We start from the raw sequence: 20,915 nt of genomic DNA, 5'->3' as shown, positions 1-20,915 counted from the left end.
ATTCGAGGTACCGCCATCGTGGTGCACTCGTTTCGGCCTCCATGAGCGAGAACCAATCAGAATTGGATTTTTTTTTAGGCCACTTTCAGCCCAACCAAAAGTCAGTTGTCTTAACTCTGGGTATAAAGGGACTCTAAAGATAACAAGAGGAGGATATACAACGCTGTAGTCAAAAGTATATTAACATACGGATGTGAAGTTTGGCAGCTGAAGAAACGGACACAGGATATGCTAAGAGCAACGGAGATGGATTTCTGGAGAAGGTCAGCAGGAATTTCTAGGAGAGATCGGGTCCGTAATGATAGAGTGCGTCAGATAATGGAAGTCGAAAATGACATCGTGTTCGACGTCATGACCAAACAACTTGTTTGGTATGGTCATGTCAATAGGATGACGGAAGAGAGGCTGCCAAAAAAGATGCTTGATTGGGTTCCTCCTGGGAGGAGACGTAGGGGACGCCCAGTGAGAGGTTGGCGACAGGGGGTGTTAAATGAGATAAGAGATTGTCAACTCCCTGATGACCTGTGGGAAGACCGAGCTTTGTGGCGATTAGGCGTCGCACAGCGCCAAAGAGCGCTATAAAAGCGACTCTCATATATATATCTCCGGATAAGGGGGTAGTGGAAAAGAGGGAGGCGTTAATTTTTGTCTTGAACATTCTTGAATTATTCAGCGAGGATGGTAAAACGACACATTAAATTAGATGGAACTCTGCAAAATTAAAAGGTGGAAGGTGAAGGGGCTTAAGCATATTGCAAAGTTTCATCAGACAATTCATTCAGTCAGTTAGTTGCAAATCAATAGTCGGAGGGCTAAAGTGCGAAACCGTATTTTAGTTGCGGTGTTTACAAATTTCCGCTCCTATTTTATTTTTCCTGGGAGCAAAAAGTCATTTTTGTAGCTTAAAATTCATACAGAATATTCTGCTGACAGAGAAGACAAATCAAGCAAGTTTCCGAGATATTACGTTGACTAGTTTTCCAAAGAAAGAATAAATTATACGACAGGAGGTCTGCAACGCCGCAAACGGAGAAACCTACGTGGTTTTCCACTTCGGCCAATGAAACATACCTCAGAAATTTGTTGAGAATTTTCTTTGCGATCTGCCAAAAAAATTTTTGAGATCTGAACAGATCGATGGCCAGTGTCCGAAACCACGTGTCTCCATTGCAGCGTTTCAAAGCTTCCGCCCTTAATTTATTTAATTTTTTCAGAGAGACGTGGTTTCGAACTTTGGCCATCCTATTCAAGTGATAGACACACAAGAGCAAAACTTGTAGCCACTTGCATTTTGAAGAACTTCGTAGCATTAGTAATGATGTTTTTTTGTTCTTCTTTTAAAGATACATATCGACGGTGAAACTACCAAACCACGTATCTCGTTTGCGGTGTTTAAAAATCTACGCTCACATTTTATTTTTTTGAAGTAGACCAAATCAATATCATTCCTTGAAATTTTCACGGAATTTTTTCCGCACAAAGAGGAAAAATCACAGAAATTTTCAAGACTAGATGTTAAGTAGTTTTTCATTTAAAAAATAAAGTGTGACAGGAAGTCTGCGACGTCGCAAACCGAGATACGTGGTTTGGTAGTTTCACCGTCGATATTGTCCGTAAAGAATACATACTGACAATGTATCAGCCAAGACTTTAGATGAATCTTTCACTGATAACATATGAATTAAAAAACTTGATTTTGTCTTTTTGTGATGATTTCGGAGTAAAAACTACAGCCATAAATTTTGCGCTTACTCTGTACTTATTTGCCTCTGATTCCTTGAGTTTTACTTTCTTTTGAATAATTTACATAACATTGGAAATACGTAAAACAAAAGAAGCGGGTTTATTATTTAGGAGAGAATGGACCACTAGACGAGGTCTCAACTAGAAAGAAACGTCATTTGATTTCTCTTAAAAATCCTATGAAGAGAACTATTTACACAATGAGAAGTTGAGAAATTAACTCCTGAACAGGTTACTAACACTGCCGTGCTAAGAAAGAACGCCATATGAACATTCGAGAGTTGCCAAATTTCCCTGGATAAAACATGTATTTCTGACAACATTCATGCATATTTTTCCTTCAAATTTTCAGTTATTTTAGATTAAATTGCTTACGAAATTGTCTGAAAATTTTGGAAAATAATAATAGCAATTTGCCCAGTAAATTCGGTTTTTATAGAAGGAAACTTGGCAACGTCTGAAAGCTCATACAGCGTTCTTCCTTCGCACGGCAGAACAGACTTCCTGTTGTGTGAATCGTTTTCTTTTTGGAATTTTGAAGAGAAACCAAGTTGCAGAGTGCTTCAATTCATGCCTCGTTAAGAGGCCCATTTTTAAACTCACTTCAAAGATTTCTAGTAGTTTTCACACTCCAAAAAAGCCATTTAAAGGTTGACAAAAATAAAATCAGTCGTTATATATTGCATAAAATAATAAACACTGGTTTATTAATTTCTGTTTTAAAAATACAAATTCTCGAGAAATTAAAAGAAAAAAAATCTGAATAATAACTATAACATAAAGAGTTCATAGAACAAATAAGATAAACATATGAGAGGAAAACAGATAAAATCCAACTTATGACAAGGCAAAACTTATGATAGACAATCGATTTTTGCTTTTCATACCTGCTCAGCAGTGATACATCAAAATCTGGAATAGATCATTTATGGCTAAATATCCAATGATACAGAGGACTGCCTTCGCATGAAACTATTAAATTTTATTTGATAACAGAGAATCAAATGCTAACACTGTGATAGATAATTCTAAAATTGAAGTGAATATATTGAAACACAGGGGAAAATTAAAAGATTTAAATTCGTTTTTCGAATTGAAAAAGAAAAGGCAATTCCTTCGGTGGTGTTTTGCCAAACTTTCGATTACGAAGGGATCCACAGGAAAAACTGCCTATTTCCTTACAAGTTGAGAGAGAAGAAGGGTAGCACCGTTAGTAAAAACATCTGCACTTTAAAATCCATCCTTATAGCTCAGAAAAACAGAGAATACATTTAACACCTAAAGAATTCTGATGATGGATATCAAAAGTTCTAGACATATATTCATTGATTATTACAAAATTATCATCACCAAAAGGATGGATAATTTTTGGTGACTTATTTTCCATTCATTCATTGTAACTGATTTTTTCTAGGAGTAAATTTATTATAATCACATTATTAAATTACACAAATAGAATTTTTTTTGATACAACATTAATTCCTAGGTTACATAAAAATTTGAAGTGACAAAAAAGATTATCAAAAATTAGCTTCAATCGTCAGGGCATGGAAAGAAAAAAAAAGTAAAGTTTCAGCTCAATTTACGAGGAATAACTTCAGATTCAGACGCTACATTTGACCAAATAGAAAAAAAACAAAATTGCTAATTTTTCCTGAGAATTTTCTGGCTTTATAAAATTTGTTGCGTAAAAGGGAGCTTTACAAAATTGAGCTGTTCCAAATTAGGATTATTTCAAGAGTAGAATATCAGAGACACAGTCATGTAGAATATGAAATTAGGCTCTCTTCTGTGCAAGGCTTTGACCAACCGTTTAAATGGTGATTAAAATTATGAAAAAGTTTTCTGCATCTAACCTTAATTACACACGTTTTGGAAGCATCTAATTTCTTACTGCCTATCTATACTAGCATTGGACTGAATACATACAACCTTCAACAAATTAACCCTCCTAATGCACTTGTAAAATTGTAGATTGCTTCAGTTCCCAAATGCAATTCTTGAAGTTGCTTGGTTACGAACATACTCAGATGATATGCTCAAAACAATCAGATTTAGCAACAATTTCATCAACATTACATTCCAAGCATTCAACTTCTTATGCTGATCTGTAGTAAAAAGGAAATTCATCTTTTGAAATTATTGCTTACAAAGATATTGCTTCCTTATAATTAAGTGATGTTTTCTGGAAGAACCTTTTGTAACTATCGAGGTAAAGGTCACAAGGTAAATATCAACACTTATCGATTTTTTATGCGAACAAATTAAAAAGAAACCATTAAAATTTCGTCTTGAAGTTTACAAGATGTAAAAATGAATTTTCCTCATAGACTAACGATGTTAAAAAATTGCAAACCTATTTTTTGCCCAATGCCCTTCTTTTAATACCTTAAACTTTGAATTTCTCAAAAGATTAAATTTTTTTCGAGCTCCTGAAAAGTCTTGATGGCATTTATCTTAAAATCAATTTCTGCGCATAATACGGGCCAAAATGTGAAAAATGTTGAGGATGCATAAAAAGTTTTTCCAGAAAAAGTCGCAATTTATTTCAATTTTTCTGTTGTGAGCATTGAGCAGCTCCCTGATTGAAAAAAAAAACCTTGTTGAACTCTATGCTTGCCTCATGCACCATGCCTTACAAAAAAACTAGAGAAGAAAAATAACATAAAAAATTAGAAAGTCCAGATGGCTGAGCTATACACCATAGCTAAAAATACATACTTCAAGAGAAAATACAGAAAAACCTATAATTAAGTAAAGTCAACACTGATTAAAAAGAAATTAGGAAAATAAATATGTAATCAGTCAGTGACAACCTATTGCCATAAATTACTGAAAAGAGTACTTGTAGAGGGGGGAGGAGCTGGATACAAAATGGGTTTTATGAATATGTAGAATAGATTTAATATATGTTGTGAATCTTAAAGTAATACTATATGTGCTCGTAGAAAAATCGGTAAAAATTCTAACACAAGAGACATTTTTAATGCTAAATTAAAGTGATTTAGAAGGGTTGGGAATTTTACTGATAATTAATTCTATTCTACATGAAGAAGAAGAAAATCATCACTGTCACAGGGCTAAAAGAAAAAAAAAGTTTAACACAAAAAAGTACAAACGACAAGAGAGACGCAGAAACCGAGTGACCACAAGTCAATTGCAAAACAACTTAAAATGAGCAATTTGTCGTCCTTAAAAGATAGGGATTTTCATGGTCAATCTGTTTCAATGTCTCCATAAAATAATTACAAATCTGCTCTAATCCTGAGTAATTCAACTGTTGAGGACGGCACAACTACCAAATTTTCATTGTGGGTAGACTAACTACCCATGTGCTCAGTTTTTGTACAAACTCATTTGGTAGAAATGGTGCTTATACTTAAATCGTGGCATAATCTAATGATCTGGGGGCTTCTTCGAGGACAAACATCAATTTTCAATACAGTTATGTGATTTTCAGTCATGGAAAACATTTCCGAGGTTAAGGGGAAGTCCGAACATTGACTTTTTTGTTCGGTCTGATTGCATTAACAGGACTAGAACAGAGGTTGCTGTGGTGAGTACAATTCAAATAAGTAGGTGAGGTAAAGTCATGAGAATCAAAAATGGCGATATCTTAGTTCCTTCTTTACTAATTAATAATTGTAGGAATGCCAGCTACAATTAGGCAGACAAATTCAAAACTTACCTGAATACTTTATTTCGTTTTGAAGCTTTTTGGCAGTTCCCATCGTCCAGACATACGCAGAAAAAATGGGTGCTGACGTCTTGGTGATGGCAGATGCGAAGAAGCTTGAGCAGATATGAAATATAAGTGTTCAAATGAGTTTTGACTTTGTCAAATTAATTGTAACTGGCTACTCGACAATTCTTGGTTACTTCAAGTGCCACTACCAACCCAAAATTTAGAATGCTAACTTTAAACTTTCTCACTGCTACATTGCCATTGACAGTATTACCAGCTTTACCTCAACTACTAATTTGTACTGTACCAACTATAAATCAATACAGCTCAGATTTAGGACCAAAGGTTAGAGTTATACGGTTGGATGATATTGAAAGCGTTTCATGAAATGTTTTGACGAGAGCTTTAGGGAAGTAATTAGTTTAACTTTCTCTGCGGTAGATTTTTTCGAGCACTTTGAAGAATAACTCATGATGAAGTCCTCTTGTTGTTGACAACTGTTGGATGTGCGTTGAGATTAAATTGTAGCTGTCTTCTTCGTACCTTGAATAGATTTGAGGCAGACCCAACTGTTGATAAACTTGTTTGACAGCAGCTACCTTCTCTGGGTCGTTGTATCCATAGCATTGCTGTAATAAAATGAAAATAATATTAGAGACTAACTGAAAAGCAGGAAAAAAAGAAATAAATTTAAGAGTCCTCGATCTGAAAAGTATGCTGTAAATACACAGCAAAGCCGCTTTTATCTGAACTTTTCGTATCAGAGAAGTCTCATGTTTGTAACAATCTTTCAGAAAGAGTTCCTCACTAGTTGTCTGCCACGATGTTCTATGGGTGCATACATATCTCACCCAACGCCACTGGGTTTTCGCCACCCCCTCCCTCCCCCCCCCTCCCGGCAGAAAAAAAAAACATGAAACTAAATTTCAAGTGGTGCTTTCTCCTACTGGAGCGGTGGCGGTCCTGAGCCGTAAGCACACAGACAGCTGTGGCATCACAAACAAAATAAGCGACCATATCTTGGTCAAAACAGCTGGCGTAACACTTATGGGACCCTTTTTTTGCCGGTTGATAAGACCAGTGTGGCGGGCAGCATGTGAATGCTGAAAAAAATTAAAATTGAGATCTTGGTACCATTAAAGAAAGGAGTGTTTCAAGGACGTTCCAGTTGCGTTGGCATACAAATTTCCAAAAATGTTTGATCAAACGAGAGTTATGGGACAATGGTGGTTTGAAATTTACGGTTCAAGAGACACATTTTTGAAAAAAACACTACTTAGTTAACCGATTTGAAAAGTTCAACACTCAAAATAATTGAAATATAATGCAGTTTTGTGACTTTTACCAGCATTCAAAATAACTGAACTGCTGATTTCATCAAAAACTCTACTTAAGATTTTAAACCCTATTTCAGAAAAATCACTCGCTTAAAAAATGTTAGTATTTGAAAGAAAGTGGTAGAGTTTTTAATATGAAACGATTAAGTTTGGATAATTGCTCACTAGATGGCGCAAGTTCACTTGCCGCCAGCGACCACTTGCCCAAGTCTCGGGCTGGTTTTCACAACCTCTCCGAGCTTCATAGCAGAGAATTCAGGAAACTGCCCTGTACTGATGACGGATCGAATTAGATCCGGAATGCGTCTGCAGTTGCCTTCCTGAATGGTCGTAACTAATATTGCACCAAACAGCGTATCTCTTCGAAAGAAAATTGTGCTCATATGAGCTGATTCCTTCTGTAATGAGATTTTCAGCTTTATGCTCATTCTTAACACTTGTTCGCTGACGAATTCCAACTTCTTGTCTATGAAAAGAATACTTTACCTCCAGGAGGGCTCTTTGGGATGGTGTTGCTCTTTGCAAGGCGACCACTGCTAGCCAGGAACACTTTCCATCCTCAATGTCAGTTCCTATTTTACCAGTGATTTCAGGCTCACCGTAACAATCTAAAAAGTCATCCTGAGGGGAAGAAAAAATCATTTACAAAATTAAAAAAGAATAAAATGGTCTTTTTTCCTAGACAACATATCGACGGTGAAACTACCAAACCACGTATCTCGTTTGCGGTGTTTAAAAATCTACGCTCACATTTTATTTTTTTGAAGTAGACCAAATCAATATCATTCCTTGAAATTTACACGGGATTTTCTCCGCGCAAAGAGGAAAAATCACAGAAATTTTCAAGACTGGATGTTAAGTAGTTTTTCATTTAAAAAATAAAGTATGACAGGAAGTCTGCGACGTCGCAAACCGAGATACGTGGTTTGGTAGTTTCACCGTCGATATGCTCTAGTACTCAAAGTACTTTTTTCCATTTGAGGGGCTTGGAGGATAAGGCGCTAAAGTGTAGCTTTTGAAAATTGCAGTTTTGAATTGGACGTATTTCTATCGAACAGAACTATGTGCAGGTGAGAAAAATGGGGTGTGCTCTGGAAATCTGCATAAGAAGCAATGTAAAAGTGGGTGTGATTCCTTTTGAAGAATTGGAAAAGCGGGATATCACATTCTATCAAACAGACCTATGTGCCAATTGAATGCGGTATTCATGAGCCGCGGGCATGGCACGAGAGCATTGTGAACAGGGCTCATGAGTTAAAGAGTCCCGCCAACGAACTCCCCGTTGCGCTTCGCTACGTTCGTTGCGGCTGACGTCACTGGCGCTTTATAATTCTCATTCATTCTTACAGCCAGAGAACTAACGAGCACACCCCATATTTCTCACCTTCACATAGGTCTGTTTGGTAGAAATACGTTCAATGGAGAATTTGCAAGGGTCTGAAATTTGATGAATTTCCTGTTTAAGTGGAATCCTCTGAGTGAACTGAACACGAAGATACCCTTGATTCATAAATTGAGCAATTATTAGAGGAGATATGACAAAATAACCGATTCTGCTAAAATACACGTGTTTAAATGGGAAATGCCGCCAGATGACGTCACAAGGCGGCACATTTTCTCACTTTTAAATCAATTTTTCTCCAATTTCCCATGTCAGAAAAAAATTATGAAAAATGTTGCGAACTCAGCTCATTAGGCACTTTCAGATGAAGCAATAAAAAAATTGCGTGCAAATTCTCCATTATTAATGATTTAACGTAAAACTAGTTTCAATGCATATTCTGTGAAAAATTCGCTCCCAAATTCCAATTTTTCAGCAACAAAAAGTCAGTTTGAACTTTCTTTCGGCCATGAGGACCCATGTAATTTCGAAACTTCGTACTTCTCGAAATAGTAAAAACTGCACCTTGTCCTCCAAGCCTCTCATTTGAGGACTGATTATTAATGTTCTACCAATCAAGAGGGGTTATGAAGAAAGAACTAGCAAGAGATGAAGCTGAGATAGAGTGGTCTTCTTAGCTGGTTGGATACAGGAAGGAATGAGCGGGAACGATCTCTTAATAGATTTTAATGCCTCGAGAAAGTTTTCTTTCCCAGAAAAATTTGACGGAGAAACACACATACTAATACAGAGTATCTATACAGATGCAAATAATTTGACTAATGATTTGAACGGCAATGACAGATGCTCTTGGGTACATCCTGCAGGGTTGCAAAAATTTACAAAATGCAGACCGTTTTTCACAATTCTATGTTTTTGCTTTAAAGGCAAATTTGTGGTTTGCCTCGCTGGAAAATGTCCCATTTTAGGACAAAGTACCTGATTTTATGTCAAAGTGTGTGATTTGCCCCACTCTTACTAGTAATGAGCAAAGAAAGGTCATTACTTCTGGAAATTGCCCAAGGACTCATGATTTGCCTGATTTGTGCCGCAATCCTTTGCACCAGAACAGACATTTTTTAGCACCCTTACTTCGCCAGAAATTCCCCTTCCCACTCGAAATTTTTAATTTTTTGAGGATAATTCAATCCCACTCAAATCCTGTTATTTCCTTCATTCGGGAAAATTTATTGTTCCCTCATTGAAATTTTCAGATTATTCCTTCCTTTGTCGGATGTTGACTGAAATTGAATCCTTTTGACCCAAATTTCTACACTTGGCGTGCAAACTTTATCATTAATAGTGCCTAATATCATAAGAAATATGAATGCTTTAAAAGATGTAGCGGAACTAACCTGAACTTGGAAAAAGTGTCCCATCTCTAGTAGAATGATTTTTGCCTGCCTGTGGATTTCTTGATCATTGATCCCAACCTGAAAAAATCAATGACACTTAGATGAATCAATACGATGAAGAGTTGAGAAACTGATTGGAAACAGGTCTTCATAGTTGTCGAACTTAGCTACAGCACAATTAAAACATTGTGGTTTGACAGTCTCTCTGAATAAAGAATATTTTGATCAACCAAAATTGATGCAAAGTTTACTTTTGAAATGATATACGGTACTGAATTTTAGTTGATATCTTCTAGTGGAGAACTATGCTGAGGATATTATTGAATTTTTTTTTTCTCTCTTCTGATAAAGCCGGATGCAAAGATAGAATTAAATTTTCTAACGATCTAAAAAAAGCAGTGCAGCATTGGAAAAAATCTGCCTCGTTCAGAACAGGTAATAAAAAATACTATTCTTCTAAATTTCTTACATACCATGTACATGGCAATGGCGATTGGTAGGTGGAAAGAGTAATAGGCAGTCTTGTACTTCACGATGGCATTGTACCGATCCATTGTAAATTTGTCCAGTCTGTTAGTCTCTCTATTAATACTGTTAGAGGTAGAGATGTCCAGTGATTGCCCCATTGTTGTCTTGAACGTAACCTAAAATAAGAATAAAGAAATAATATTATTGAATCCATAAGATTGATGAACTGGTAGCACATCCATTATGAAGAGATGAGAGAAGCGCCAGTTTTCGTACTATTTAATACTATTTAGTATTAGAGCTGTTTCATAGTGCAAATTATGTGACCAACAGCAACAGGTAAGCAATAAGCTGGCTGCGTTTTGGTGTAAAAGTTTTTTTAATCAGATGATAAACTATTCAAAACAAGGAATAAACTCCAAGAAATGACCAATGACGCAAAAATAAAGACATCAATGAAATTCCATACACAACACAACATGATGACTAATGAAAGGAGTCCTCATTAATAATAATGGAGGGAAAAGGGGGGAAAACATATGAACCTTATCTCAACCAATTATGACTTGGTTTTCCTAGGAAAAGAGCATCTGATATGACGTTGAAAAGACATGAATTTTACAAAGAGGAATTGTTCATTGAAGTTGAAATGCTACTTGCTGATTCTCTTACTGAAGAGCATAAGATACGTAATGCTCTAAGGGGGAGAAAGAGGTCAGAGATGCCTTACACCATTTTTCTCTCTACTTATTAAAGGATAGTGACCTATGTCACAAAAGTGTTGATGGAAAGAGGGGGGGGGGGTGCCGAAAAAGCCGAAATCTAGTATTAATGAGCATTGCATGTCGTGTGTGTCGTTGCTGTTGCATTGTTTCACTTACATCATGGAACAGCTCCAAGAGATCTAGGTAGTACGGTTGGTTTTTGCAATGTCTTCGAAGAATCTGATAAATGCCTTGTTCCAGGAGGATTCCATCATTGATCGCCTGAGATGTTCCAACTTCTTCTAGCTGATACCAACATGGACGCCCTCTCCTGGTCTTGGAGTGGTCCATGATGTCATCTTCGACCAATAAGAATGCTTGTAACTGAAAAAGAAAAAGAGAAAGAAAAATGTTACTGAGATCATAGGTATTGATTCAGCAAAAGCTACAGGGCATGCAATGGGCTTCTAGACAAGGTATGGATTAAAGCACTACACAGCATGTTTTCGCTTCAATATTTCACGAGGAAAACAAATCACACAACAGGAAGTTTGATTATTAACTCCTAGACAAGATATAAGTGTTTACAATTGACATTGGTTAAAAAGCAAAGATACAAATGACCTTTTTTGGTAGAATCAAACTTTCATTTTAACTATGTTAAAATTACTTGTTGATATCTCGTGTTCGGGTGTTGATTTCCAAACCTCCCATTGAGCGAATCGTTTTCTGTGTAAGACTTTTAGGGGAGGATGCATGATGTTTCTTTCTAGTTCAGATCTTGTCTGATGACCCGTTCTCTCCTAATTATTAAATCCTCTTCTTTGGCATTACTATTTTTCAATTTCATACAAATTATTTGGAGAAAAAATTTGCTCTTTTGCAAAAAGGCAAAGGGTTCTACCAGCAATCTCAGGTGAAGTAAAAAAAAAAAGAAATTGCATCACATCTTTCCTGATGAGCACCTTTCTTTCAAATACGCGGATGAGCAATAAACGCAAAAAGATTAAACAATGGGGATTCTTGGTTACACAATTTAATACAGTGACTATTTCTTTTTACTCGAAATTGAATTAAAGGAGGCAGAGGAATTTTGCCGACAATTTAATTTCAATAGAAATGGCTATCTCCAGAATGCTTACCTATTTCTTAAAATATATGAGATGTACCCTCTTCTTTTAATCATTTTAAAAGAGCTTACACAAATTAAAGTTTTCTCAAAATTCGTAGATAATAAGTTGGGAACTAAAAATCAAACATATAGAGAGAAGAAGTACAAACCATTTCAACACACCAGCCCAGGATATGAGCCATTCTGATGTCAGCTTCAGTCTGTTTCTCAAGTGGAGTTAATATTTGGTAGGCACTTACGACAGCTAAACCTCGATTTTTTTTGCCTCCCGGGACGTTGTACTGGAGTACCTATTTTGTGAATGATAATTTTAAGTTAGAAAACATGAATTACTTATATTATAAGATGGTCAATAATTAAGGAAAGTAGGACCCACTGGAATAAAAATTTAAAAATAGCAACAAAAAAAACCCCAAAAATTGAAAAATTGTTAAATGGAGCATGAAAATTAATGGAACCTTCAATATCATCAATATTCTCATTCTATTCAAAGAAAATGGTAGATACATCCTTCTTTGATGAGGGAAAATGTGTATTTAAAAACAATAAATTACTTCCTTCCTCATTTTGATAATGAGACATTGCATTGCGTTGAGTAGTAACTTTTGACTCTAGCAGGGCTTCTTTCTTGCACTCGCTTTTGTAACAGCGTTATCAACTTTTTCCAAAATTTTCAGCGAGATGAAGAGGTTCAATTTCGAGTTATAAATTGAAAATCCATCCTAAAAATTTGTGCCAAAAAATTTTTTCTTTAGTTATGCCAAATTTTGTTGCACATGTCCAAAAAGCTCTTTATCAGAACTTTCTAACGGTATCAGAACGGTTCATTTCGGATAAGCTGTTGCAGAGTTACACATCAATTAAATGGCAACATCCATCAAAAGAAGTGAACTTTTCGCGTGAAGTATCTAATGTAAGCTCACCTGGAGGTCGGAAAAATTTGAAATTTTGAATGTTAACTTGACCATGCCAAAATGTCATTCAATTCTGAGGAGCTCACTTTTTCAAAGTAACATTAGTTGGCATGGAATGATCCACCTTATGAGTAACAAATTGGACAGTTTTAAATTGGAGCACAATACTGCCGTGCTAAGAAAAACGCCGTATGAACCTTCAGGCGTTGACTAATTTCCTTTGGTAAATCACGAGCATTCGGGAAAATTCGTTAGTATTTTTCTTCTAATTTTTCAGATACTTTTGTTCGCAATTTTACCTGAAGTTCCTGAAAATTTCAAGGAAAAATACTCATAACTTCCCCCAAAAATAAACATTTTATCGAATGAAATTCGGCAACTCTCGAATATTCATACGGCGTTTTTCCTCAGCACGGCAGAATATTTTAAAACAGTATGTTGAGGTTCCCTCGCGCTCCTCTCTCTAATAAAAATCCCTATAATCCAGCGTGCTGATTATAAAAATCAGTAGACAAAGCTATAGACAAAGAAAGCAAAGGGCAAATGGAGCAATCCTATGGGTAAAACCGGTTGGTTGTGATAGACTAAGGGAGAAAATGATGGTGTAACTATGCGGTCTCTCGTGGGTTGCCGGTAGCTAGTCTATTACTTACCTACTCTATCCATTGCAACAACCCGCATTGATCAGCAGGATCGCTCAGTTTTTTATTTGTTTTCTTTGTCTATTGCTTTGTCTATCAATCTCAATAATCAGCCCGCTGAATTCCTCTTCTGAGACAACGAAACTTTTACCTTGGCGAACCATTTTGTGACTTCGGGAATATCCAGATGCCTTCCTGCTTCCGTTAAATCTCGAACCAGATCTGGGAATCTGGCCATAAACTCCCTACTTAGATCCTTGCTCACTGCCGTTTTTACTGCAGCTTTTGGCACGCTAGGGGTCACGGTAGAATGAGACCTTAAACAAAACAAAAAAAAAACATAATGAAGAATGGAATGTTTGCATTTGAAAGAGAAAGTGAGAAAAAAAACTAGTAAGAATTTTTTTTTTAGGAGGAGGGGGGCGAAAAAAAAAAAAAATTCTATGTTGATTCTGCTAAACTCATACGTAAAAAAATAAATCGCTGAACAAAGTACCTAACTGCAATATTTCAACGTAGATTTCACAACAAAAAAATGCTACTTTAACCACTATTGTAAGCTAATTTCACCACGGGGGTGGTTAAAGTAGCATTTTTTTGTTGTAAAATCTACATTGAAACATTACAGTTACTTTTTTTGGCAATTGAATTGTTAAATCAGCAATTTTATTTTTTCCGTGCAGAGGTGCTTATAAGCAGATCCCTCGTTTCTTTGGAAACTTAAACTTCCTCCAAGGTGTCGAGAATCCTTGAGATTTTCATTTCCGTAATGGACGTATTTAAAGTAAGAGGAAGTGAATCTGTTTTAACAAGAGTCATAGATCCATAAGAATACCTGAATGACAAGGCTCATGTCAACGATGAAAATATTTGCTTTTCATTTAAATGGTTCATTTAAAAAGTTTCAAAGCAACTAAAAACCATACAATGTTGTAAAATTTTACAGCGTACATGTTTTCCTGATGTTCCTCGATTTCCACCGTAAAATTTGCTTGGAAAAACTCGTGATTTCCTCTTACTTATTTTCTTCCGGATTTCCTCGATGAAAAATTAGCTTTTTCTTTGTGGTTCGAGAGAATAAAGTCAATATTTTTATCTTTCGTCTACTTCTTAATAGCTGAGTCAGAGCGGATCACCAGCTTCAAAAAGAATACGACATCGGATGTAAAAGAGAAAACTGTACGACGCGACGAGGTTTTGACCCGATTCCCTGATTTGCCTCCATCCCTTGACGACTCCCAGTAATGCTCAGATTTTCCACCTCCTGGATGTAATGATTTCCTCCAACAGAGCTAGCTGCTGCATACGATTATGCGAACGTATACAAGACTGTTTTATTAGTTAGTCCATCACCCCCCCCCCCCCCAACCGTGTATAACAACCCGTTTCAACTAACAAGATCGCTCCATATTCCCTTTGTCCTCTTTGTCTATAGCTTTGTCTATCAATTCCGATTATCAGCCCGCATGGCTACTCTGCTCTAGTGGCGAAATCATCAGACTCAGGTGTAGGGTACGGCCAGTGCAATAATAATGTCCGGGCGAAGTGCGCATTTTCTCGAATGAAATACCAGTCCATGGTAATGAAAGTCCGGAGACTCATGAGTTGACCACTGCCGTGCTAAGGGAAAACGCCGTATGAACCTTCAAGCGTTGCCAAATTTCCTTTGATTAAATACACATTTTCGAAAAAACTTATGATTATTTTTTTTTCTAGTTTTTCAGATTATTTTGTTCGCAATTTCAGCTGAAGTTCCTGAAGATTTCAAGGAAAAATTTTCATAAATCTTCTTGAATGTACATATTTTATCGGAGGAAATTTGGCAACTCTCGAATGTTCAAACGGCGTTTTTCCTTAGCACGGGAGACCAGGCGTATGCGGCAAGAGCACGACGGAAAACCGCAGCTTCATTGATGGACGAACGCGAGGAAACATTACCGACTTGTAACCGCTCTGGTTGCACCATTCGCTCGGACCGTAGCTTGAATGTCAATGCCTATGTCTACGTCAATGCCTATGTCTATATCTATGTCAATGCCTATGTATATGTCTATGTCAATGCCTATGTCTATATGTCTATGTCTATGTCAATGCATATGTCTAAGTATATGTATATGTCTACGTCCTCACATGGACAGCAGTAGCGTGGCGTGCTTTGCGATATATCGATTGTTATGCCATTTAAACCTATGGAAAAGGATCGATTAACAGGGTGTTCGCAGCGAACACCTTAATAATCGATTCTTTGCCATAGGTTTAAATGGCATAAAAATCGATATATCGCAATTCACGCCACGCCACTGATGGACAGAATCGATCACCAACTCCGAGAATCGATCGAAAATTTCGAGAATCGATCGAATTATGTCGATCGGGTCATTTTGTTCATTTTCGATCGATTCACGTCGATCGAATCGACACCGGTTTTTCACTACTTGGTCGATCATATGGGTGTCAATCGGTGCACGTTAATCGATTCAGGTTATTGCTTTTATCAATCTTGTTTTTTTTTATCCATACCCTTCAAATTGAAATTCTGAAATTTTGGGACAAGAAATTCACGAGTAAAATTTCGAAGTTTCCTGTCGAATTTTGGGCAATGGGAGTAGGTTGCATACGCAGCCCCTGAAAAATTCACGAAATTTCAAGAAAAAACTTCTTTTTTCAACTCCGCGTCTCACTGCTGGAGCCAAAAGGAAATCCTTGGATACTACATGGCGTGTGGCTACATACGAAAAGCCCAGCAGTATCTAGGCGTGAATGATCGATTATCGTGCGTTTCCCCATTTGAAGCTGAAGTAAAGAATCGATTATTAAGGTGCTCTTTGCGAACACCATGTTTATCGATCCTCTCCCCTGGGTTTAAAAGTCAGATCAATCGAATGTAGGGAGGGAGATTTTCTCGAATGAATCGATTTGATTTTCGGTAAAAAATCGATTCGATTTTAAAATCGTATAGAGAGAATCGAATTCAGAAAAAAGTCGACTTTTTCAGAAATCGATTGAAAAACACTTGACAAATCGAGTTCTGCGCCACAAAACATAATTAAAACTATACTAAAACTGAATTTAAAATGAGACTCGGGTTTCATAGAACCTAAGCCTTACGGACAAATCAACGTCGGAAGTTCAGATTTTTTCCCCAATAATTTCGGCTCGAAAAATCGATTCGATCCAATCGATTTTCCCGCGCAAGAAATCGATTAAAAATCGTCATCCCTACAATCGATACATCGCAAAGTAAGCCGTATGAGCCTTCAGACGTTCCCAAGCTTCCTTCGATAAAAATCGAATTTACTGAACAAATTGTGAATATTTTTTTCTATAATTTTCAGAAATTTTTTACGCAATTTAATCTAAGTTATCTAAAATTGTTAAGGCAAAATATGCATGAATGTCGTTAAAATTACACGTTTTACTAAGAGGAATTTGGCAAATCCCGAATGTTCTTACGGCGTTCTTCCTTAGCACGGCAGTGTAGCCGAGTGCACAAAAGAGACGCAAGCTTGGCAATGCGTGGAGGGAAACCAGTTCTCCGAGTCGGACAGAAACCAATTTGGAAAAGTTAGACGGAGGACCGGGCGGGCGGGGGGGGGGGGGGGGGGGGGGGCGCTACGTGACGCTCAACGCCCCGATCGGATCCGAGCGGAGGAGGTCGAAAAATATACTCAGAGACCTCCACCGGCTCCGAAGAGCTTTGTTCAGGCTTAGGCCGAGCCGGAGACGATATTTTAGAGACCCCGCAATATACTGCCGTGCTAGAAGGAATCGCTGTATCCAGCCTTTAGACGCTGCCCGATTTATTTTACTTCAATACAAACCGAATTTACTGAGAAAATGTTGAATATTTTTCTGCAAATTTTTCAGAGAATTACAGGGTGTCTAGTTTTTTTCATCATTTTGGGAAATCCTGATTTTCCCTGTTTTTTGACCGCTAAATCCTGATTTCATATTTTGTCCAAATCCTCATCAAATCCTGACTTTTTGCGGAGAAAAATTAACGGACGGATAGCGGATAATTAACAGAAAATAAGCGGACGGCCGACTTTTCTCAAATCCTGATTTTACGGCCGACTTTTCTTCAAATCTTGATAAAATCGGGATTAAATCCTGATAGAATCCGGAAAATCCTGACGCTATACACCCTGTATTACGTATAAAACTTGATCTAAAATATCGGAATATTTCTTGGAGAAATATTAACAACGTTCCTCAAAAATACATATTTTATCCGGGCAAATTTGGCAACTCTCTACGGCGTTTTTCGTTAGCACGGAAGTATAGAAAAGTAATCGAGTGAAGCAAAAATTCATTTCGGAGGTCAACGCTATTTTCCACCATGGTTGAGGAGCAACTCGTGGAGAGAAAATCAGATTAAATTCCCCAAATGATGTCGACTGATGAATGTCGGGGGTGAGCAATTTGTAAGGCGAGTTTTGACAAATTGGGTTAGGTTGGGTTTGCCAAACCAATTTGAGTACATTTTGCAATTAGGAACTACAATTGTTGGCTCATCCGTAAAACCACTCATGCGCAATGAGAAACTAATGGTACCTACGTTTTTTCTTCAAAACTGGGCCAGCAATTGTACAATGAATAAGTTTAATCGCTCACCTCTTCAGTCAATCTGATTGTGAGCGTTCACCTCAGAAAATAATTTTCACATTATATGTATACTGCCGCGCTAAGGAAAAACGCCGTGCGAATCTTCGGGCGTTGCCAAATTCCCATCGATAAATTGTGAACTTTGAGGGAAACTTATGGATATTTTTCTACCAATTTTTCAGAGGATTTCATTCGAAATTTGATCTACAGTATCTGAAAATTTCAAGGAAAAATATTCATAACTTCTTCATGGATGAATCTTTCAGTAAGCACAAGATGGCAACGTCTGAGGTCCCATACGCCGTTTATCCTTGGCACGGCAGTATAAAATAAAGTATATTCGCACAGTAAGATGGCAAAGCGGGGTTTCTGATCTCGTATCTGCGGGTCGATTGTTGAATGGTTATCGAATGACCTCATTCGATATTTAGCATTGTGAAGATAGGGAGTTATCAATCGAGTTCATTCGATTACGATTCAACAATCGACTCGCACTACCAGGCTATGGAAGAACGCCGTATGAACATTCAAGAGTTGCCAAATTTCCTTCCGATAAAATTATTATTTTTGAGGAAAGTTATTAGTATTTTTCCTTGAAATTTGCAGGAACTTCAGGTGCAATTGCGAACAACATAATCTGACAAATTGGAAGGAAAATATTCAAAAATTTACCGGGAAATTCGTGTTTTATCAAAGGAAATTTGGCAACGCCTGAAGGTTCATACGGCGTTTTTCCTTAGCACGGCAGCGCAGGCCCTGAGCATGGACTCGATTACACTGGCCCCAAATCCACGAAATTCTGTATAATTTTGCCGTAATTTACGTGAACGTAGCACAAAGAAAATACCGGTTTAAAGGGTGAACGAATCGACGGTACTAATGTTGAGCGGTCTTTGATTTTTGGCGTTAAACATTTTGGATTATTTATTCCCATGGGCGGAAAAACGAAGATAGGTAATTCGATCTTCGGGGGATTTCTGCAAAGTCCACAAGTCTCATAAATTATTCAGCTCTGGCGATTACCATCAAATTTTTCTCCTAGTATACGAATTTCCAGGAGAAGGGTGTCTGCCTTTCCCTTGATTTTCCTGACAAAAACGAACGAAAATCCGGCTTTATGGTCGATGATCTGCCAGACCAGAAATATCAGCGTGCAACGTACTTAAATGCACATGATATTCTGACGTTTTTGTTCATACGATCGTGAAAATTTGAAATGTAAGGATAAAATCGAGCATGAGAACAAACATTCAGTCGAGTTCAGTTATGCAAGGACTTTTCGAAAGCATTATTTTTTCAAAATTAACTGTGTCCTATCTTGGAGAATGAATACTCAAAAAGAAAGAAAGAAAGAAAAAAACCACTTATTGCACAGCAATCACCTGCGTGGGTAATTACTTTATGATCGTCGTCGTATGATTTAAGAAATAAACGGGAAAAAGAGGGAAAACTAAGAAATCACACTACACTAGGTACAAGAAAAATTGAATGACACGACCTTGAGTTCTTGCAAATTGATCACGCGACCCCAGTAAACAATACCTGATAAATGTGCGCGTTGTTTATTCAATTGGTCTCTTTTTTGTGGCGCAGTAGGCGGGTATGGGTGGACGGAGTCGGTTAAGTTGTGCGTATACTTGCGGAGGGGAAAAAATCAGTGGCGTGGTGTGAATGATCGATTATCGATATTTCTCCATTTGAAGCTGTAGTAAAGAATCGATTATCAAGGTGTTCGCTGCGAACACCTTGATAATCGATCCTTCTCCATAGTTTTAAATGGCAGATCAATCGATAAATCGCAAAGCACGCCACGCCACTGAAAAAAATCACGCAGGAGGAAAAAAAAACCAGCAATAGCGCGATTCGTACAAAAAGTTACCGATGATTTCAGCTGATGATACTGAGAAAGTTAATCGTCAACTTAAAATGGACCGCGTTAAACAGAAAGGAATCAAGCCACATAAGCTATTGCCAAACTTAACAGGGAAATTAAATTTCTAAAAAAATTTTAATTTTAAATTTCTAAAAAATTTTAAAAAAAATTTTCTAAAATTTTTTAAATTTTAAATTTCTTAAATTCCTTTGAAAATTTTAAGGAATTTGCTTTGTATTGTGGAGAAAATTCACTGAAATTTGCACAACCGTTTTCATGTGAAAAATTAAATTGGCCGATTAAATTTGGCAACAGCTGATGTGGTTTGGTTTCTTTCTGTTTAACGCGGTTTAAATGGGAACTTTCGTGCAGATTTTTCAAATTATTTCCTACACACCAGTCGTGCTGGGGAAAAAACGTCGTATGAGCCTTCAGACGTTACTAAATTTCCTTCGATGTAAAACGAATTCACTGGGAAATTTATGAATATTTTTCTTCCATGTTTTCAGACCAATTCGTTCGTAATTCGATCTAAGATATGTCAAAATTTCGGGGAAAAATATGCATGAGCTTCCTCAAAAATTCATATTTTAGCCGGGGAAATTTGGCAACTCCCGGATGCTCATACGGCGTTCAACCTTAGCATGGCAGACACAGCCAGCTGGCTGATTATTGAAATTGATAGACAAAGCGATAGACAAAAAAGACATAGGAGTAAGGAGTGATCCTATTGGTTGAAACGAGTGCTTCCTATTGACTGAAGAGGGAAATGATGGACTAACGGTAGCGGTCTTTTGTTGGTTGCCGCTGGTAAGCTCTATTACCAGCCTTCTTAGTCCATTGCAACCACTCGCTTCCACCAATAGGATCGCCCCATTGTGCCTCTGTCTTTTACGTCAATAGCTTTGTCTATCAAGTTCAATAATTAGCCCGCAAAAGCATATTAGAGTGACACACACCGAGAGAGCAAATTAAAACACTGGAAGAACCTACAGGTGTTTCCTGTCTAAAAATTTGGAGAAAGCAGCATTGACACAGGCGCACAGTGGATCGAGTCCATAGGAGAGGTCGGACAAT

At 37.2% G+C, this 20,915-nt stretch overlaps 1 protein-coding gene across 3 annotated transcripts in view; it reads right to left on the bottom strand.

The window, feature by feature from the left end:
* Window positions 1-2,416: 2,416 nt before the first annotated feature.
* Window positions 2,417-20,915, bottom strand: part of Fpps (Farnesyl pyrophosphate synthase) — a 33,316-nt gene continuing 14,817 nt past the window's right edge. For all 3 annotated transcript variants that reach the window (XM_019053558.2, XM_072302025.1, XM_072302024.1), the window contains exons 2-8: window positions 13,512-13,677; window positions 11,955-12,095; window positions 10,851-11,057; window positions 9,975-10,145; window positions 9,502-9,579; window positions 7,252-7,386; window positions 2,417-6,057 (exon numbers count right to left, since the gene is read on the bottom strand). In XM_019053558.2, coding sequence (XP_018909103.1) covers window positions 5,851-6,057; window positions 7,252-7,386; window positions 9,502-9,579; window positions 9,975-10,145; window positions 10,851-11,057; window positions 11,955-12,095; window positions 13,512-13,677 — 1,105 coding nt within the window. In that variant the 3' untranslated portion in view covers window positions 2,417-5,850. The remainder of the gene's footprint in view (window positions 6,058-7,251; window positions 7,387-9,501; window positions 9,580-9,974; window positions 10,146-10,850; window positions 11,058-11,954; window positions 12,096-13,511; window positions 13,678-20,915) is intronic.

This window comes from Bemisia tabaci, chromosome 6 (genome assembly GCF_918797505.1).
Source record: "Bemisia tabaci chromosome 6, PGI_BMITA_v3".
In the NCBI taxonomy this organism is placed as follows: Eukaryota; Metazoa; Arthropoda; class Insecta; order Hemiptera; family Aleyrodidae; genus Bemisia; species Bemisia tabaci.
This window is presented reverse-complemented; position numbering and strand designations above follow the sequence as displayed.